The sequence below is a fragment of the Myiozetetes cayanensis genome, unplaced genomic scaffold, assembly GCF_022539395.1.
Source record: "Myiozetetes cayanensis isolate MyiCay16 unplaced genomic scaffold, myiCay2020 scf1, whole genome shotgun sequence".
Taxonomy (NCBI): domain Eukaryota; kingdom Metazoa; phylum Chordata; class Aves; order Passeriformes; family Tyrannidae; genus Myiozetetes; species Myiozetetes cayanensis.
The window spans coordinates 95515954-95538781 of NW_026086604.1; the positions used below are offsets into that span (position 1 = coordinate 95515954).

A 22828-nucleotide genomic window follows, 5' to 3' on the forward strand; every position below is an offset into this window, starting at 1 on the left:
GATACTTCTGCTGTTATCAGTTCCAGGCTTTCTGGGACACATCACCCTTTCCAGTGCTAGGTACTTGTGGCTGCAAATTCCCACATCTGAGAGCTATCAGATTACTGGGTGTGCCAGGTATAGAAGATTTAAATTCTGTAAGTGAGGCTACAAGATATACCTCTTCAAAGCTTTTATGCTGACTGTTGCAAGTACAGATGATACCTGAACTGGTGGAGAGTTGCATTTAATGCAGGTCTTCATCTGGTAAATTACAAGGCTGTGAGATCAATTCCTAGTTCATAAATATTCATCTGGCAATGCTTTAATACATTTTTAAGAGTTTTTAGAAAATTATTATTTGAGGATAACAGAATTGACTGGAAGGGAAGGAAAAAGATATGAAGCCATCTTCTATCCAAGACATTCAAGTAAAGGCTGATGTTCATATATGCATCACATTTTGAAAAGACCTAGTTTTCCAACATGAAATAGCAGTAGCAAACTCATCAGGAATATGTTTGATTTGCTATCCTTCTTGAGTCCCTGACTGTAACAGAAAATAAAGGAGGCTGAAGAAACCAAGGCATGTATCGCAAAAACAAAAAGTGAAAAAATACTCTGAAAGGAAACGAACTGAGGGGAATTGTTAGCGAGATGCTAACAGGCAGGACACACAGGCTCACATGAGGTCCCTAAACCTTGAATGTTTTGAGAAGCAAAAAAGAGAGCATCCAAAACCACACAAAATCTTTATGCTGGGCAAAGGTTAATATGGGTAGGAACAGTTGTGCTTTTGGAAGAATTTGTAACGGGAAAGCTAGAAACTCGTTTTCACTTAGGAAGCCTGCAAAGTGCCTTCTCAAGAGGGTTAGATGGTTTTTTCCCCTCTGCAGTCCAAAGGGGGTTGCAGAGAGAGCTGTGTTCTCTCTCTCACTGCTATGCCAGAGAACTAGCCCCAACACACATGTACAGAAGCCTTGGGAGAAACAGAGGATAAAAGGGCCCTGGAGAGGGTGTCTTCCAGGGCCCAAAGTTGCCTTTTTTTCCCTGGGGCCCTTTGCTTAAATAGCACTGTCAGGTATTTTTAAGTTTCTCGTGTTCTGGACTTCTAAATAAACTTGAATTCTTTCCACTGCCTTGGCATTTCTGAGGATACCCGTGTATCTTATTTACACTTGTACTTCCCAAACATTCAAAAGGATCACATTTGTACTTTTAATGGTTTTACAAGTACTCTGGAGCAAGAAAATGCGCTTTACAAAGCACAAGCTTCTAGACCAGAGGCTGGCCGCTGTCCAGTCTGTATGGAACAGAGGCAGAGCCAGCCAGCACAGACTCACCCTTAGAATACTGCTGTAATATAACATCCCACTTTTGCCCACCTGGGATCAAAAGAAAATAATACCTGTGCCATGATCCAAATGGCACTGAACAAAGAACAGACTGTTACATTTACTACTGCAATGCAATATATAGAACCTATTGTGTCATTTTGATTCTACTTCTGCAAACTTTTCTCAGTCATTTTAAGCAAAGCCTTAACTTCAAGTACCTTGTGCTTAGATAACCAGCAAAAGAACAAGAAAACATCCCAGTGTAGGAAATAAATAAGGTGGTTTTATTACAAGCAGGGGTTTCCACAGTTACCTCGTGTGGAAATACCTGGAGGTCATTTTGTTTGGAGAGTTTGGGAGCCATTTTGTGGTCAAGGACTGCTGTTCTGCTACAGTTACTTACAGTTTACGGTTCTGCTTACAGTTACCTACAGTTTGGGTGTAAAGGTGGGCAGGAAAGCCCAGAGGCCACTCTGGGCTCACTGCCAGGGGACTATCTAGCCGGGGCAGGGAAACAACATGATAGGTCAGTTAAGACAATCAATGGACTGCACCAGAAAGCAAAGGAAGGTGCGGGCCAGCCCTGAAGGACCCAACTGAATCCAAGAAGAACACTTTATCATAGAATCATAGAATCAGATGGGTTGGAAAATAACCTCTGAGATCTTCAAGTCCAACCCTTGATCCACTACTACCACAGTTACTAGACTATGGCACTAAGTGCCACATCTAATCTCTTCTTAAATACCTCCAGGGACAGAGAATCCACCACCTCCCTGGGCAGCCCATTCCAATGCCTGATTACCCTCTCTGTAAAGAATTTCTTCCTATTTCTATATATAACCTAAACCTGCCCTGGCAGAGCTTGAGACCACACCCTCTTGTCTTACTGATAGCTGCCATTGCCCTTCTTGGCCACCTGGGCACACTGCTGGCTCATGTTCAGTCTCCTGTCAATCCAAACTCCCAGGTCCCTTTCTACCTGGTCCCTCTCCAGCCACTCTGTGCCCAGCCTGTAGCGCTGCAGGGGGTTGTTGTGTCCAAAGTGCAGGACCTGGCACTTGGCCTTGTTGAACTTCATCCTGTTGGAATCAGCCCAGCTCTCCAGCCTATCTGGGTCCCTCTGCAGAGCCCTCCTGCCTTCCAGCTGATCAACACCCCACAGCTTGGTGTCATCTGCAAATTTACTAATGGTACACTCAATCCCCTCATCTAAATCGTCGATAAAGATCTTAAACAGGACTGGGCCCAGCACTGATCCCTGGGGGACACCACTGGTGACCGGCCGCCAGCTGGATGCAGCCCCATTCACCAGCACTCTCTGGGCCTGACCCTCCAACCAGTTCTTAACCCAGCACAGAGTGCCCCATCCAAGCCATGGGCTGCCAGCTTTTTCAGGAGTATGCTGTGGGAGATGGTGTCAAAGGCTTTGCTGAAGTCCAGACAGACCACATCCACAGCCTTCCCCTCGTCCACCAGGTGGGTCACCTGATCATAAAAGGAGATCAGGTTGGTCAGACAGGACCTGCCCTTCCTAAACCTGTGCTGGCTGGCTCTGATCCCTTGTCCATCCTGTAGGTGCTGTGTGATTGCACTCAGGATGATCTGCTCCATTACTCTGCCAGGCACTGAGGTCAGGTTGACAGGCCTAGAGTTTCCCGGGTCCTCCTTCCAGCCCTTTTTGTGGATTGGCATAACATTCGCCAACTTCCAATCCTCTGGGACCTCCCCAGTGAGCCAGGACTATTGGTAAATGATGGAGAGTGGCTTGGCAAGCTCTTTCACCAGCTCCCTCATCACCTTTTAAGGAAGAAAAGGAGCAGGGGTTGGCATGGGAGAAGCAAGGGAGTGGTTATGTAAATCAAGGAACCTTAAAAGGGCTCATCCTTCCCATTCCAGATGTGCTCGAACCCGGTCACAAGTCTGGTGCACCCAACACGCTGATAATAAAGTTCTTTGTTTCACTTTATTTGTCTCCCTCCAAAATTTTAATTAGAGATATTTCTCTCAACGGTACAGAAACATTGTCACAGGTACAAAATACTAAGCAAAGTTTAAGGCATTTCAAAGTCACTGAACTACATGAAACTACTTCCCTTCATTCGTACCAAAACCAAAGCCCATCTTCAGGAACATTTCATTAATTTCCAAGTGTATACTCCAAATGCTGACATTTAGAATTCATTATTATTCTTCCTTACAGCTGGAACAGCACAAACATGGTGAATTGTGGCATTTCTCTTATTATACTGCTAGGCTTTCAGCAAGAATTAGTTATGGTCATGGACTCTACATGGTTGCTGAAAACTGTACAAGACCACAGTAGAAAATAAAAAGGCTTAAAGGGGCCATCTAAAAGGGTAACATAATTAATTTACTCTTTCTGTTAAGTATGGAACATGTAATTTCACAATACTGCCATTATTAATGAAATTGTTCCACCACTCTATGGCACCTTCAATAAACTGATCTTTAGGTGTTTCTAAACAGGTCCACATATCAAAAAGGGAAGTTAAGGCACAGATAGCAGAGCTCTTTGATTTCCTAATTTGCTAGCTGAATTTATAGTTTTGCACTGGGACTCAAGAGACTTGTGAGTTATTTTCAAGTATTACAGTAATAGTAGAAGCAATACATAGTAAGCTTATATGATGATAATTATAGTATTTTCTAAAAAAAAGCACCTGAAGATGATCTACACATGCTCAATACAAGCATATATTAACATAATAAGTTATGTGTATTTAGTGGATAATTTATATTGTACCGTAAATGACTTAGAAACAAAAGTTCTTCATATAAAGAATATTTTACATGTATTTATTGAAAGGGAGACATGGAATATCTTGACACCAGAAACCTATGATGAGCTTCAGAAGTTTAGCAGGTCTCTCAAATGGCTAACAGATTAGGAAACATTCTCCAAGGTCTAGAATAAGATAGAGAAACAATATCTAGCCTGTACTACTTGAGAGACAGCTCACTGCTCTGAGCCATCTCAGAAACAACAGAGATTATGGCTTATGCTTCTATCTGTGAAGGACTCCAAGAACAGAGAGAATATAAACAATATAAAAGAGCTGTAATAATGCAACTTTTACTTTCACAGTTGGAGAGAAGGTGTCCACAATTAGAAGGAGGCCTGGGTTCTGACAGAAAAACTTGCCTCTGCTTACTAGAACTTGACTCCTTCTATTCAGCCTGGAAGGAATTTGAACAAGCTGCTCTCCTTCTATATTCAGATACTGTCTATGTTTGAAAGCAGAATGTGGAGGAGGCAGGATCAATAAGCAGGCAGACCTGAAGTCTGCTCTCTCTCTCACTTTCCCCTTAGCAGTCTGATCCAAAACTCTCTGATGTCCAGGGAAATCTTTGCAAAGAACTGCAGCCTTAAGTAGAAGGAATTACAGATGAGCATTTAATGCTTAACAAGTGAAACTGCTGGAGCAGGGGTAGAGATGCCCAGGACGGCTTTCTGGGATCGATCCATGGATAAGAATTGTAGTGTCTTTAGCAAAGCTTCACTTGCAACTACCAGGTACCACTAAAAAACTAATAAAGCACTAGAGCTGACTGCACTAAAGGCTGCTACTGTTATTGGTACAGCTAAAATTCTGCTGTTGGTCATTTAAAAGAATATTATCTCCTGGTTTATTCAACCACATTTTACTAGCAAAAGGACACTTACAGAGCAGTATGCTTCACTCTGTACATACTATGGGATATAACAGGTAGCTCTTCAAAACTGAGACACTGAAGCATAAAGTTATGGGACTCAGGAGGACTAGTATTTTATGATGCTCTTTTCTGAAGTCAAGAAAAAAACACCAGCACATATATTAAGTGGTTATGCAAGTACTAACACCACCTTGAAAACATATGCAAAGGGGAAAAAACCCTCTCTATGGTTCACTACAGAGAACCACTATTTGCAGAAGATGTTTGCTGCAGAAACCTTTCCAGGAAAAGTTCTCAGTTCTTCAGTATCTGCTGTATATATTCAATGGCAGAAACTTAGCGTATATGCTTAATTAACCAGTGTGCCAGACTGAACAAAATGGACAGTTACAGGATAATCCAAATAAATCCCAGCATGCCAAATTAGCTGGAAAAGCCCTCCTGACATGTGTAATAGGACCAAGTCTACCTGATCCACCTTCATAAGAAGCCACCTTCATAACAAAAAAACACATTTTGCACAAGCTGTAAGCAGAAATTCACCAGGCCTTTCTAATCAACAGAACATGCTTGCCAATGGGCAGAACAGGGTGAACATCACAACACAAAATTATCAGTCTTCGTATGAAGGGAGTGGTGCAGTGGCTAGCTGAAATCCTGAAGCAGGACCAAGTGGAAAGAGTCAATGGAAACAAATCTAGCCAAAAAAGGCAAGGTGCATGATGCTAAAAGACCAGTTAAAGGGCAGAACAATATGATTACTTCACGATTTAGAAAAAAAAAAAAAAAGATTGCTATTGCTTTAGGGTGGCCTAAAAAAACCCAAGAAAACTCCAAGCAATTTCATGCTGTCTCTTGTTTTGTAAGTCTTCCCAGGGATTTGTCATTTGACAATTATAACTAATTCAGCATCATAACTCACAGGCAATGCACATGCAATGATTTTATGACCTCTAACATCATGTACAAATGGCACCATGACTGATTATGCCCTCTGTTCGCATTTTCTTTGGTTACTGGACTCAACACTCACATATACATGAGTAGCAAGGTAGTTCAGTGTATGCATGCTTTGGTGCAGACACAGAGACAGGACTTAAATGCTTCTCTTTCTGATCTTAGGAAAGTCACAGAACAAACAAGCACCAAATCCTACTTTGCATTTTGGTTTGTTTCCTCCAGTTCACTTTTAATCTCCAATGTTTTATTCCCAAGCAACTCAGGTGTTAAAATATATCCAGTAAAAGAATATATCCAATACCTACACCATTGTGAAAGTTATTTTTCCTTGTCTAATGAAGCTAACCAGGTGGGATGCCTTATTGCCTTCACAAGAAAGAAGAATAGTTGTTCAGGAAGCGGGTGTGGGAAGGAAAGCAACTGTGGCAGAGGTTTGCCTTTCAGAACTTTTTATTCCACCTGGTCCATTAAGCAGGTTGTAAGGTTTGGCAAAGAGGCTTCTACTGTGGTACCTGTACATAGAAGAAGATATTGATTTGGACATTAGTGTTTCAATTAACAATATTAACAACCACAGATTGTAGTTTACATGACTAAGAAACAAGCACATGCTAAAAGGTAAATGCAAGCCTACTCAAAAAACCATATAACCTGAGCAAAGATAGAATTGGCTGAAAAAGCAGCATTACATGATCCCTAAGATAATGCTAGACACAGTCATATATGTTGCCTTCCTCCTAGTTTCTACTGTCTTTTTCTACTTTTTTTTTTTAAAGCAAATAGTTGGCTCTGCAGCAGCTTTGAAAGGTGCAACTTGTGCTTCAAATAAACCTGTGCACTGTTAAAGACATTGATACTAGGGGGTGTGGAGGCAAGGGTACCCAGAAATGGAAGTACAGGTAGTCAGAGGCACATGGAAAAAAACAGGGGCCTAGGGAAAATGCCTAGGAGACTCTGCTTCTGTTCTTCAAATGTAAGACTTTCATTATTTAGGATAGGTATAACTGTTCCTCTCTGGCTCTTAGACAGAGGGATTGTTGGAGGGATTCTGTTTTTATTTAAGTTTAAACCAGCAGCACTGAAAAATGGTACCTAGCAAAATCAGTGTCCAAGGCCTGAAGTAAAATGCACATAATTCCTCACTTCAGACACTGCCTTATCAGTACGCTTACGTGTTTGGGTAAAAGGTAAAAAATAGCTTTCAATATAACTGGACAGGCCAAGTTCTGGAGCTCACCTTAGCACTTAAGCAAAAATTCAAGACTTTCAAAGAAGTATTCAGTATACCTTAATACATATTCTTTTAAAAGTGTCAAAAAGGTCACTTTAAATTAGTAAATCCCTTGAAAGTCTGGCCCCTGGCTGCACTTAACGGTTGCCTCTTATCTAATCTATCCAAAATATTACAATAAATTTCTTTTTGGTAACAAAAAAAGGAAAAAAAAACCAAAAACAAAGCAACAACAAAAAAACCAAACAGAAAAAAACAACACACAACAAAAAACTCACACCAAACACAACCAAAAATCCCAAATCCCCAAAACATGAAAATGAGAGTCCAGAGCAAATATAGTCCAGAGCAATCTTAACTTATCAAGCACAATCTTGAAAACACCTGCGTGAACTTATATTTAATCCCTAACATATTGAGCTAACAAAAAATTTAAGCTGCAATTCTTTTACAATTAATGCTGTATTGATGGAGGAAAAGAAAAAGAATTGACTACTGCTGCTCACTTAGAAATGAAACCTTGTAATTCTGTGTTTGCATTCAATACCATACAAAAGAAACCATTTTATATTATTTTTTCTTCAACTCATTGTCACCTTCATGATTAAGTGGACTAACCAGTTTTACATTATTAAAAAAAAAAGGAATATCCAGGGCTTCAAGAAATAAAGACTTAAGCTTCCTCAGAGAAAAATCAATTGAAGGCAGACACTCCACGGCATTTCAGATGCTGTTTCAAGCTGGCAGTATTTTACAGTGTAAATGTTTCTATCTTCAATAGGTCTCTCTATTTTCTCTGACAAATGGATAGAGGGAAATTGCTGGAGGCCACCTTTTCATCCTTACCTTCTATCAAGTCTCTTTGTCTCAAAGAATATTGCAGCCAGCAGGTGACTACAAGCTGAAATTACCATTTATTCAGTACCGATTTATCCTTCAGCTTCACTCATTAGAAATGGCATCAAAGCTGCTGTTTTCTTCGGTAGTCATCTGCATTCCTGTTAAAGCACCAAAGCCAAGTAGTTTTGCCTCAGCTCTTGAGTTTTGCAATACTGAAGGGGCCCTCTGGGAAAAACAAGTGTTTAACTACGTGTGAGGACACCTCCCTACTGAATAGCTATTTACTTTGGGTTGAAGAGGAGAAGAAAATTTCAATAAAAGTCAAACATCCCATCTCATCACATGACATGTGTGCATACCAGAATGTTAGCTATTGCCTACACAGAGACACTTCTCAGATACTATTCTTTATGAAAAGAAAAAGAGCAGGAACAAACCAGTTTATAAATAATTGACAATTTTTGACTGATTGTTGCTGATCACAGTTACAGAAGGTTACATTCCTGAGATATAGGAATTTGGATTCACTCAGCCTACCGTATTTGCCTTGAATTAAAAACATCTTTTTGTTGCCAAAGCTGTTTCTTTTCCAATTATCAAACACCATTAAGCAAGCAAACATAGATTGCTAGGAAATAAATAGTAAGGTCTTGTTGAGAAAGATACTTAAGTTCCTGCCTTATAAATTACCTAAAAGTAATTCTCTTGTAATTTTAAGCAATTTCTAACAGTGCACATGTGCTTTTCTTTCCACAGATTGTAGAGCTGGAAGACAAAAGACTGCAGAGGGATTTAGTGGTTGTTAAAATAAGCAATATGTTTTAAAATGGAACACTGAACAAGAACCAGGTGCATTTCTGCTGCCAATCCACTGAATTCAAACACTATTTTGGCAAACAGTAAACTTTGGGCTTACCAGTTTTCTTTACAAATAAATCCTGTATATCAACCAACTGAATGCTGCAAACACAAATGGCATGCTCCCTCTAAAATAATTTTAGCATGCTACCATGACTCCTGTTATATAATTAAATCATTTAAATTAATTTCTGCTCTTTGGCAATATGTTTAATTATTATTTTAATATATTTTTATTTTAATTTTTTTTAATCTGATTTTATTTTTAGAACACCTCAGAGCATAGGCTTCTACCAGGATCCACCAGTGGGCGCTGCACAAACTGATGGTTTCCATCTTCCAGAAGAAAACCTGCACTTCCAGCAGGAGCGAAGTGTTTAACAACAGTATCTCTTACACACTATGCAAATAATGCTGCAAATTATCACTGAGAACTAAAAAGAACCCTCAACAAAAGAGAAAAACCTTTACCGTTTACCTCATCCCTCTAGTTGAGGGGAAGCTTTTTTCAAAATTATTTGTCATCTGGTAATGGAGGTTCTGGTATTAGAAGACACTACACTTGTGGCTACAGGTATTATAGCTCTGTGGTCAACTTGCTATTTTGAAGCAAATGAGCAACATTCTGTAAATCCATATGCATCTACTGTATGGTAAAGTGATGCTTTAAAGAATAAAATAAGAGTACGCAGCAAAATCAAAAGCAATTTCTGTTCCTTCCTAACACAAAATCCCTCCTGACTTCAAAACCACAGGAAAAGGAATGGCAATTATATTAGACTTTACATGACAGTAGGAAGACTCAATTTTTGTGATTCCAAATCCTACGCATGACTGCATACTTTTAAATCAGTGTCACGGAAGTCTCTGTCAAGGAGGAGGAAATCTGATACAAATTAAGAATTAGAAACTTAATATAATTTTCAGCCTATTATGTAGGAACACTTCCCAAGGGATCTGAAAAGAAACAGTATTTATGAGAGGAAAAACAAATTATTTAATGCTTTCCAACTGTCAGAATTCCTTAAGAATATTAAGAACGAAGGATAAGGAACTAAATTTCAGGTAGCAAAGTGTCCATAGCCTGGCTATATTCAACGCATGTACACAACCTTATTAACAAAGGGTTCAAGATCATTTAAAGGTAACTACTTCTGTCTGTAATACTGTATCATGACAGCAAACCAAGAGACGTTGGGAACATTTTTCTTTTATCATGTCTTTTTGTCTTTTTTTTTTTTTTGGTAATAAGCCCAAATAGTTGTATGATTTCAAAAGGCACATACTGCTTTCTTGTTCACTTCTAAATTTTCTATTTAAATGCATCAGCTTGGAAATAGCTATTCCACACACAGTATACCTACAAAGCAAATCCTATTCACTTCACAAGGCTCCGTTGTAGCCTTCCCGACCACTTTGGTAAGAAATTTCATAGGCCTACATTTTTTAAATTAACAAAAAGGAGTATAACTGTAATATAGGAATCATCTGTCACAGTAACATTTCATACTATTCCTACTGAAATTTGGTGGGAAAACAGGTCCAGGTAAAACCATGAAGACCAGTTCCTACATAAAGCTAAGAGTTTAACTTAACATGAAGTAGATCTGAAACAGGCACTCTGTATGAGACTTCCCTGATCCTTAAACATACCACCACTATTATGCTTTTTCAAATGCACCACATCTTGCACCTTAATCTTTTCTGAAGTATAGAAAAGATTCTCTCTCAGCCTTCAGGATTGTTGCTAACGGCTTCAGATTCGAAGGCTTCTAACTTAGATCACTTTCTGAATGTGAATTCAGCCTCTTCTCTTAGTGGTCTCTCACCTGTAGTGAAAACTAGGACTCAATACACCTTTTTAATGTACAAGCAAGATACTGAACATCTGCACAAACCATAAATAGAAGCCTGCCCCGGTGTTTAGAAATCTTACATAAAGGATGACTTAACTGCACTGTATTTACCTCAAGCATCAGACTAAGTTTAAATTTGTGCTAAGTACAGACCTCATCCTTAAGAGAAAAATATAGTTGACCCTTATGTGCTTTAGCCCCTCAGGTTCTTTTGCCCAGCTTATGCAGAGCCAAATGCTCTGTCTGCAATTCCGTTGTTGAATATCAGAGGGTAACAGCTTGCTTCCTAAATGTTTACTTGAGAAGAGAGTAACTGGATACATCTCATATTCTTATGGTATATTTTCTAGCTCAATTCCAGTGATTTCTTTACAGATGCACAATGAACTCAATATCTGTGCTAAAACATATTTCTGTTCTTTCTCAGGTAATTAGAAATATATCATGCACACAAATTAGATATAAAAGCCTTTAATGGCACATGACTTCTGAACAACAGGCAAACAAGCTAATAGTACTTGTGAATTTTCTCTGATAACTCTTCTAGAAGACATGAGCAGCGTACAGTTCTGTATCTTCCAAGAGAGTGCTGCCTGCACATTTACCTCTGCTTTCAATTCTCTGTACTGATGTAGTTACCTACAATGTAACGCATGAGGATGGGAAAGTCAAATCCATCTAGCCAATCAATCTCAGCAATTAAAAAATATTTTATATCAATGCATTGCTTGCTGAGGGCTAGGTATATACAAAGAAAAGGGAAAAGGATGGCAGGTGGAAGGAGGGAAAGGAATCACAAATGATATGGAAACATCCTGGGTAGAAATTAAGACATCATCTCCAGGCAAGATTCACTCTCTGTGATGTTTACTCCTTCTGCACTACACAGTCTTTTCCAACTATAAAAGCTCTGATGACTCCCTACGGAGTGCTCTACCTGTCCCATGTAACAGCACCAAATGACTGTTCTCTTTACACTCCCTATATTCCCCTAGTTTTCTGCAGATTAGAGTCTGCTGTGCATTAGGAAATGCTCCTGTACAAGAGTGAGGCAGTGAAAAAAAGTCAAGCCACAAGTATGACTGTCCCTAAAACCCTCACTGATGTGGTCATCAGATGTTCAAGGCTGAATTCAGATTATAAAAACCGACTGAAACAGAATAGAGATCAGCTAATTAAGAATCCTAGATTTGTCTCTCATTTCATAACAGGAAAGTTGTAAAAACACAAACTTTGGCATTTGTTCAATACCTTGTCTCATGTTTTTACTTCCAACAATGTAAGACTTGCACACGTGCTGAAGTTTGCATACACAGGTGTGACATTCTGAGTCCTTACACGAAAACTATATCCATTAAAAGCACTGGCATTCACCCAAGCAAAACATCCAAAAATCATACACACTGGAGTCAGAATCTGAAGGCATCTACTAGAGCTTTTCCTCTTCTACATGTGTCAGTAGATTACAGAGAAAAAAAAAATCTAAGAAATAAAAGGGCAATTTGGAAACAGGGAAATTTAAAGGGGTGACATGCAAATAGGCACATCCTTTGTTGTTTGTTTATCCACAACAGTCTAGTGCACCTTCTGCAAAACTCCAGATAACATAGTAAGCAAAAGCTAGAAACTCACCTTATCATTTTGCCATTCTTAAAATTCTATGTTAAGATTCCAACTACAAACTTTAGAACAAAAAAAAGAGTCTTTAGGCAACTTTACAAGTAATAAAGTAACTTGTATCAATGAGTTGTTTCTCAGTCTAATTCCATGCATTGACAACAATCTCTCTTAAGGACTACTGCTTTCTTTCCTAAATTAGAGCCACTAACGCTAAATAGGGGAGATAGTCAGCTACTTAACACATCAGTAAAGTGGCATTAGTTTCAAGCAAATGAGACCTCCCTTCTCCTTCCACTCTAGAACAGTTGCAAATGGTTTTCCTTTGGTCTCATGTGACCAAATACTCACCTTCCCCATCAGGGCTCATATTTTCATAGGAATCCCAGTGTATTAGTGGGTCTGAGGTATTGTAATCAACTATTACTCCATGATCATTCTGAAGGTGTTCACATCCTGAAAAATAAACATAAGTTTGAGACCAAAAATTATCACAGTCACATTTGTAACAATATACACACATAGATGTATGTATGTGGCCTTCCGACATAAGTTTGCTCCCGAAATGGCAATACCATAGTCTCAAATGTAAGAAGCAGCAATAGGGGAAGAAAGGTTAAATATAACAGTTTTAAAAAAGCTTAATTTACAGTTCAAGCAGAGAATTTTATCTTGAGCTTCTTGATTGTGATGTAGTCTGATAATTTGGATCAACCCCTAAACACAACTAACACAGATGACCCACCCAGCTGTACACAACAAAACAAAGAGAGAAGGAAACCACAAGTATCTATAAAGAGATGGTACTAAAGGAATTATAAAATTGGGGTTTTTTTTACAGGTTATTATTTTGATATTAGGCAACTTATCATTAAAGATGAATAGGGAGAGCTGAAAACTGTGGCTCTGCGTCCTTTTCAGTTCCCCCAAGGTGTCAGTTCTGCAGAACCTGAGACTGGGCAGCTTGCCTTGAACGTGTTTTGCTGTTTTAAAGTGTGCTCTGTGAAATGTTCCTGTAATTTTCAGCAGTAACCCATAATTTTGTGCCCATAACAAAGCATAAAATAATATTCAGATTTTAAATGGATACAGTGAGGAATTTAGGTGTGGTCACAATGATTCAAAAGCAAAACACAGGCATCAAGAACTCATGATCTTGAACTTGGCTTTGATACTGATGGAAATCAAACAAGCTTTCTGTCTTTTCACCTCTATCTAGATAAGGGAACAAAGAAATTCTCTGTTATCAACTCATCTACTGTATCTGCAGAAGCGAGGCCTACTGTAAATTGTTTTAAAGCAACAGTGTTATGCACATGCTGTGACTTTTAAAACAAAGATAGTCAAAATTAGAAGGACAAGAATGTTACGATCCTGTACTTTTACATACAAGCTGGAAAAAGCCGTCTGTAGAATGTTTCTGTGATGACATTTGTCACAAGGCAGATTAATGAAATTTATTACTAAATAGTTAAGGGTCTTATATTCTTGGCAACCTCGTTCTTTCTTTAAAACTATATCAAAGTCAGTTATGTTCTAGAATACCATGTCCAGTTTCAAGCTACAGAATACAAGAAATCTATGAAAAAAGCGAAGCAAGTTCAGGGAGCATGACCAGACCAGGGTGGTCAGGACCAAAAGACTCTCCCTGCGAGGAAAGACTGAGGAATCAGGGCTTCTTCAGTCTGAAAATGAGATTGTCTTGACAGGGACCTGACAGCAGCCCCTGAAAGGCCATGGAGGAGACAGAGCCAGATGGAAGCAAGGCAGAAGGACAATAAGGAACAGGTAAAATTCGAATGTAGATAAGTTTAGAGTCAATATAAGGAAAAATAAATCCACTGTTAGGACAGTTGGACACTGGAACCCATTCAGGCTGTGATGTTTCCATCCTTGAAGGTTGTCACGATTTGACTGGACAAAGCTCTGGGCAACCTGGCCCAGTCTCACAAATGAGCCTGCTTTCAGCAGGAGGATGGACTAGAGATACCCTGTAGTTATTCTATAATTCTGTAATACTTCCAGATGTGGAAAAGTCGTTTTGCAGAAATTGTAAATAAATATTTCAAGGTAAGCTCTTCTTCCTAACCAGTTAGTCCCTTCAGCAGAAACTGAACACAAATATCCAATTACTTAGAACGTTACTTTCCAACAACTTGAAGCCTACTAAAAAGACCACATCTCCCATTTGCCATCTAAGGAAGGGAAACTTGAAAAAATTTTGGTCCTTTTTTAAACATGTCAGCTGGCCTCTCTTCAAGCATTTACTATCCAGAAATGTTTAGAACAAGCTAGACAAATTTATTTGTAAAACTGTTTTTCTTACATGGCTTTCCAACAGGCTAAGTGAGATCTTTGTGTTCATTTGGACAGAATCCAACTTCTTACTGGCTGCTGCCATGAGTTTCTAAATTATTAAACTAGTGTGGGGAAAAAAAAGAGGAAAATATGCAATTCAAGGACACTGAATGGGAATATGAATAAAACATACAGTTAAGAGTATTTGGGTTTCATTTCGGGATGCCATAAAATGACTAAGAACACATTCATTAACAGAATTAAACTGCAATATTGTCATAGTTCCGATTTTAGCAAGGAATTTTTCTTTCCCTTCCCCCTGCCGTGTGTGTGTGTTCTGTATATGGGCCATTAGTTGAACAAAAGAATCGGCCCTGGCCCACTAACGGCCGAGATTAGTCTCCTTGACAACGAAGGGGGAGGAGTTGGCTGGTGTGTGACTGGAAGGGGATGGAGGCTGGGGGAGAGCTGCAGTCTCTCTGCCCTGAGGGGAGCCTGCTGCGGGCTGCAGACACTGCCGGGTTTCTTTGTCTTTTTCCTGTCGGAGGGGAGTTTTTGCTGCTGCTCTTGGCTCAGCTGTGGCTGGCTGCAGGCCCTGCTTACAACGGACCCCAATCAGCTGAAGTTTGTGAGTTTTCTTCCATTGGGAGAACTTTCTGTTTTATTGCTGTTGTTTTTCCTTCCCCTTCCTTCCCCCGGCAGCAGCCAAGGATCTCACAGCGCTGCCTGGTGACGGGCACTGGACATTACAAGTTCTGCTCCTCCAGTGATCCAACAGCGCCACCTGGTGACTATAATAGGACACTACAGGTTCTGCACCTTCAGTGACCCAACAGCGCCACCTGGTGAATGGTACAGGACATTACAAATTTTGCATCTCCAGTGACCCGACTGCGCCCCCTGCTGACTGTGGCTGGAACTGCACCAAAGGGTGCTAAAAATTGAACTATTTAAATTTTCCTTTTGCCGGTTTATCGGTTTTGTTCTTGAAGGGGATTATTGGTGGGTATAGGAGTATTGCTTGGTTGTTTTACTTAGGTTTTTTTTCGTGTTCCTGTTAATACACACATACCTTTTAATAAAGGGCTGTTATTTTTTTTGTTTTCCCTTTTCCATAACTTGTTTTCCTTCAATCGGAGCCTCTTAATTTCAGATTTATAATTGCTTAGAAAAAGAAGTTTGGGTCTTTTCCTCCTAATTCATCCTCAGCAAAAGACCCTTGTCCCATTTAAACTGGGACAAATATAAAGCATGATCTTGAGTTCTTACTGCTGGTCATAATTATCAAATAATCTCAGACATATTATAATAGAGTTCTGGAAGCATACAGAACATATCCTATAAGCCAACTACAAAGGAGAAGCATTTCCAAGAAAACTATAGCTGTATCTCTTTATGCTAAACTGAAGACAGTACAAACTTCAGTACTGCAAACATAATCAGTTGTGACAGCATCCAAAAAAGATTATGAGATAGGCCATTCCTATCACTTATGCCAGGCCAAGCCACCTATTCTATCAATATTTTATACAGATACACTAATGTTTTCTACTACTTGTCAGTAACTGTTCTTGTATAGCTTTAAAACAAAATCTGATCATTCCTAGCCTGATGTAAATGCAGAGTCTTCATTATATTTTTCAAATTTAAACCAGTAACTATATTGCATATTTTAAAGACAAAATAAAATTTCAGATTTCCTAAAAGAGATTTAGAATTTTTTTTTAAAATATGTATTTCAGTATTATTTATTTTCAAACTAAGCGTATTTTTAGTTCTGTATACTCACCTTGAATTTTTTCTGGAGTTCCTGAAAACACTAACTCCACTTTGCTGTAATCAGGGAAACGGTCATCTGAAAAGAAAGGATAGGATTTCAGCAGGCTGTCTTGCAGGAAGGCAGTTCCAGAGCACTCAGAAATCAGGATTATCTATAGCTATCTATACACATACCTATATTGGCTGAACTGCAATTCTTGATCACAAAACTTCTATGTAGCCATATGTTGAATGTGGGACAATATGCTTGACTTTAGCTTGCTAGTAACATAGGGTGAGAGAGTCACAGTTGTGCACGTAAACATAAAAAAATCCCTGAAGTTATAATTTTGGAAAATTTTCAAGTGTGTCTAAAAACTTTATCTCCATTTTTGGATATTCTGAAGTGTATTATAGATCTCCAAACTCAAGAAGACTACATCACAAACACAGCATCAGACTTTTTTCATCATCTTATTTCCTTCAACGGTGACCAGCAGTGTCATCATTTAAACAAAGATCTGTTGTTTTTATAATGTAAAAGAAGGTGATAAGGACTATGTAGGAGTATCTGAGTATTTTGACAAGTTGACTCACTTGAAGAGCTTTTCTTTATCTAATTGTGTTGTTTTGTATTTACCTGTGTTACCTGCTGTAAGGTAACTATAAGTTAACTAACACAAAGCAGTCTCCCTAAAAATAAGGAAGGGAAAAAAAACCCTAACCAATAATCCTTTCGAAAATGTGTGCTGAAGATGATTATCACATGCACAGGTACACATCTACACCCCCACCCACATACACATCCAACCAACTACAGAAAATAAGTACCTTTGTTGGCATTGTCCAAGTCTTCTTTGCCAAACACCAGGCCATGTCCTTGAATAGCTCCAGTGTGAAACTGAAGGCGAAAAATCACATCACGAGTAGCTGAACGGTATTTTTTGTGATAACACTTCACCTAGAAAGAAAAGGAAACATGTCAGGAGGTATTTTCTTACAAATCTGAACAAACAAGTGTGTATACATTAGTTGCTAATTAAAGCAGCCACAATGCAATTTACTGTAGACACCTCTGATGTTGAATCAAGAAGGGTATGCATTATTCAATACTTTAAAATTACACAGGCCCAAGGCAGGATATTTCTAGATGTATAAGAAATAATAATCACTGTTTTCATCACTATCAGTCACTGATCAGCAGGTTATGTTTCAGAGACACAATACCTGGCAGTACAATATTGAAATGCTGGCCTCTATCCAGACTTCTTCACAGTACCAAATTACTGAATTTCAGTACACCCAATTTCAGTACACCCATTTCAAAATAACTGAAGAGTATGAGGAATTTTTAGAAGCAAGCCTGCAAGCTGATTACATCTATTTTAGGACTTTTAAAAAAACGTACTCTACTGATGCCAGTATTTTGTTTTATGTTACTGCAGGAAGTTGGTAGCAGTTTTGATATCTTACTTAGAACACAAAGCTCTATAAAAATATCTAGTATCAATTTCAGTAAGTAAAAGTGAAGACAGTATTTTCTAACACCACCTTCTAAGACTAAATCTATGGATATTTTACCAACTAATTCTCTGAATCAATTGTAATACAAAGTCACCCAGCATTCTTAGAGCAATACATAAAAATTTTGGTAATCTTAGTCACAGGGCTGAAATTTTATTATATTATCCTGATGGTATCAAGTCTTTTTGATAAAGCAGATATTAATGAAATGCATTAAGAGACAACAAAAATCACTTTTATTAAAGACAGACTAAGAAAAGTGTCCTAGATAGAAAATACTGAACAACTGAAGAGCAGATATTCGAAATGAAGCAATAGAAGAAAGATGAAGGAGTTTAAGAGGGATAATTCTGAAGTTGGGATTAAAATATAGTTATGAAATTCTTCTCAATACAGGATTTAGAAAGTCTAACACAAGCTGTTGTTCTCTGACCTTCATATAGTAACGCCATGATGTCTTAAATTCCAGAAGTTAATCAGCACTGAGCATATACATGGCACATAGGACAACTTCTGACATATTTCAGCCCATATACCAGAGATGGTTTATGGTATTCTCTAAGCAAATTACATCTTCCTAATCCTTTGTAAGGGTTGGGAGATTCTCTATGCAGGTAATAATTATTTTATCTGTAAGTGAGGAAGTTGGGGGTTTTTTTGTTGGGTTTTTTTGGTTTTTTTTAAAGAGCATCCATTACAGCATATTGCCAATACCAGATAAAACAGTACTTGCTTCTCATTTTAGACAGTGCTTTATATGCACCAAAAAAAACCATTGTGTACACTGTGAACATTATGATCCCTGCCTATTGAAGGAATCTATTTCCTTTTAGTCCAACACAACTCACACCGTCACTTCACTACTTAAATTACCAAAATAGAAGATAAAAGTTTGACTGCTTGATTCAAGAATAAATAAATGCTCATTCTCCACTATACTGATAAACTCCATGTAAATGCAAAACATCATCAAAAAGGATGAAAACTGAAAGTTTGCCTAGAAGTGAAAAATAGAAATGGAATTAAGAGAGCCCTGGTGAGAGGCATTTTAGAACTAACCTCCAAAATGTAGAATTGGTGTGAAAGTAACTGTGATAACTCCATTTAATCATATGATGAGAGCAAAAAGAAACTTGAAAAGAGCTTCTTTAAGGTTATATACATTCCTCCAAAATTTAATTTTTAAATTACAACTTTAACTTCTCTAGCTGTTCAATCAATCACATTATTTTTAAATGGGGATCACATATGAGAGTTCTAAAGATACAGAAGACTAAATACCTGAACAATACATTTTATGCTTCAGCTTGTCAAGAGTTGGCTTTGCACAGTTGCTGGATTTACTGAGAATGTACTGTCTTTTGCGCAACTGTGTTCATAAAAATGTTGAATCAGAGAAAGAGTTCCTCCTTGTTTCTAGTTTCTAATTCAAAGTAGTAGCTTTGGATAATTTTAACTTAGATTAACTTAAACTTAATAAAGATTAAAATTAACTTAGTATAGCTCAAAATTAACTGTTTATGAAAATCTGGCCTCTCTTACAACCAGTAATATTGTACATCTATACCCAGATACTGAAAATATCTTTCAGTGATCAGTACATAATTGTAAGCTTTCAATGAAGTCTAAGTGTAATTTTGAATTCGGACTCCACTACCTTCTGATGCCATAATCCAGAATTAATGCAAGCCACTATAATATGCTGGAAAACACCTATACACATTTACAGATGTCAGTGCAGCTTTTCAACAGCTGTGCTGTTTCACCAAATGCTATTCAAATGGCATTAAATTCCCTAAAGCAAAGATTTTTTTTTTCCTTTTTTTTTTTTTTTTCTTAAACCATGCACTTCAAGTAGTTAAACCTCTTGGAACTGGAGGTGAAGCATCCTAGCAATTATTATTTTTGCCTGATATCACTGATGCTTTTACTTAGACATAATAAAAAAATATTCAAAACTGAAGTGGAGCCTTTGTGTTTAGGAAATATTACTATGCTGAAAATGACAGTTACTTCCTCAGAATTATCTCAAATATTAGTACGTAATAAATGAAGATGATTCTTTTGAAATGGTGCAAGCATTACTGAAAAGCTATATGCCCTTTTTTCATTCTAAGAAACTCATTGGAGAGATACTGAATTGATCTCAGACTAATTTTTGTTGTGATATATTCCACTTCCTTAGGCACCAACAGTCCACCAATAAGTTTGAATCTGAAATTGTCCAAAACCTCCACAGTAAGCCAATTTATAAAAGTGTATTTAAAAATTATTTCTCCATTTTTCAGTGAAAGAAAGAAAGAACAATATTCCAAACTGAATGGGGGAGGGAAGATGAAAAAATGAATCTGATACTAAGGACCCTGTGGTGGTTTAGGAATGGTACTCTCCACTTCAGTATTCCTAGTGAAACACTCCAAACCACACACGGCTCAATCCCTCCCCCTGGGGAGGGCTGGAGAAAAGAACTGGAGGCACAAAAGACAAAGATCAGAGGTTGAGATAAAAATAATTTACTGGAAACAGCAATGGGATAGGAAAACAAACAGTATCAGCAACAATACTACTGACAAGAAAAAAAACCCAAATGATTCACAGGATTGCTCACCCACCCCCACAACAGAGAAGGGAGCCCTTCTCCGCTCCCCAAAAAATGAAGTGAGGTGGTATAGAATAACCTCCGGGTCCTAGCCATGCCCCTCCAGGGTACTGGAAAAATTAACCATGTCCTGGCTGGAACCAGGACAGACCTACTTATATTTAGGTCCAACATTTCTCAAAAGTAGTAAATAAAATAAAACATTGTAAAACCTATTAGCAATAGACCAGGAATACTTTCTGACAATGCTTCCCCCCACCAGTCATTCCACATGTTGTTTTAGTTTAACAACTTGAAAGGCACAGCAACTATCTTTGCTTTCTCTGGGCTTAACTGTACATGACAATCAAAAAAGAAAGCAGAGAGATTTAAAATTATAGTGCTGCAATGCACTTGTGTTAGGACATATGAATTGCTTTGTAAATACTGCACGTACTTGTAGAATCAGAAAGCTTTTGTTGTGTATCACAACCTTTGTAAGTCCCGAAACAATTTAAAATTACTTAGGTATTTTCTTTACAGCATACAGTTTTACAATTTTTCACATTGTCTGCCAAATTACAGGACAAATGTATTTTAATATCAAGCTACAGATACTCCCCAAAGTAATCTTTATGAAGAAAATAGCAATACAGGCCTTACTGGACTTGGTGATGCTATGAAATAGGAATGCCAAGAACAATCGTTTCGGCTCCTAAAAAACCTTCTAGTTAATTAAAAACCTTCTAGTGAATTAACGTATTTTGCAGTATCTCCAAGCATTTCCTCAACTGATTTTTTTACAAGAACACAAACCAGGTCAGAGACTGTAATTTAAATGGTACATTAATAAATTTTCATTCCACACAATTAGCTTACCATAATATCACCCTTCAAAAGCTGGGCAGGCTCTATAGCAATGCAGATTCGGTTTTGATTTTCTGACCCTATACTACTCAATGGGAGAGAAAAGAAGAATAAAATAGATGGTTTAAAGAGACAAAGTCACAAAACAAACAACAATAAACTTTAAACAACAACAAAAAAGATTTTGTACCTCTGCAGTTATGAAAATTAAAACCTAAATTCAAACATAATGGGAAATGTTTACAACTTACTATATTCCAGATGTATAAACTGGTTGCATAGCCTGGTATAACTTCAGAAAAGGCCGACAAGCTGAAAAGAAGTCAACAGAAAGACTGTTTTGTAACATTTAGATATAGGAAAACAATTGCAACTATGAAGCTTCATGTACATCCAGACTGAACAAAGTGGCACACAAGTGGTGCAATGCTGACTGACAAAATATTCTTCAAAGTAAAATTGGCTTTGATAGATTCATTTTCCCCTAAAAAAGGATTTTATTTTATGAAAAAATATACTTTTTCTTAATTTCCAGACTAGTTCTGAATTGGATATGAGGGAATTTTAAAGGATTCTGGTACGAACAGAAACAAATTCTGCAAAAAAATAAAATTATTAAGGAAGTAAGACAATGGTCAAAACAAAACCAAGTCTCCCCCCCAAAATTTAAGCATTTTCAAAATTAAACAAAATATCTGATCTACAATTTCATTTAAAATCTAATAAGGCCCTTAAATTTCTTACTTGAACAATACCCTGACTTTATTGAAACAGTTATTTTAGAAATAAAGCCAGACTAAGCAATATTGACAATGAATCATTGCAAATTCATGCTGATTATATTTCAAAAGACCAGTGCTATTTAACTCTTAGATAATAAAAATACAGATTCATAGATTTGTTATAGAATCATAAAGTGTTAGGGTTGGAAAAAACCTTTAAGTTCATCAAGTCCAACTGCTAGAGTTGGATTTCTTTACTGTGCTCTAGCACAGTATCTTGTTTTTAATTTTAAAGCCACATAGTATAGCAAGCCATCTTCGAAGCATTGGTGAGGCTGCACCTCAAGAACTATGTCCAGTTCTGGGCCCCTCACATCAAGAAAGATACTGGGTTGCTGGAGCCTGTCCAGAAAAGGGCAATGAAGCTGGTAAAGAGTCTAGAAAATAAGTCATACGAGAAGCAGCTGAGGGAGCTGGGGGTTTTAGCCTGGAGAAAAGGAGGGGAGACCTTATCGCTCTCTGCAACTACCTGAAAGGTGGTTGTAGCAAGGTCAGCCTCTTCTCCCAGGCAACTAGTGACAGGACAAGAGCACATAGTCTCAAGCCGCACCAGGGAAGGCTCAGGTTGGACATCAGGAAGAATGTCTTCATGGAAAGGGTTGTTAAGCATTGGAACAGACTGTCCAAGGAGGTGGTAGAGTCACTATCTCTAGAGATGTTCAAGA

At 38.0% G+C, this 22828-nt stretch overlaps 1 protein-coding gene across 11 annotated transcripts in view; it reads right to left on the bottom strand.

The window, feature by feature from the left end:
- TNS3 (tensin 3) overlaps nt 1–22828 on the bottom strand; it is a 209142-nt gene that overhangs the window by 69669 nt on the left and 116645 nt on the right. For all 11 annotated transcript variants that reach the window (XM_050307116.1, XM_050307125.1, XM_050307109.1 and 8 more), the window contains 5 exons: nt 21633–21693; nt 21394–21466; nt 17244–17373; nt 16444–16509; nt 12708–12812 (listed from right to left, as the gene is read on the bottom strand). In XM_050307116.1, coding sequence (XP_050163073.1) covers nt 12708–12812; nt 16444–16509; nt 17244–17373; nt 21394–21466; nt 21633–21693 — 435 coding nt within the window. The remainder of the gene's footprint in view (nt 1–12707; nt 12813–16443; nt 16510–17243; nt 17374–21393; nt 21467–21632; nt 21694–22828) is intronic.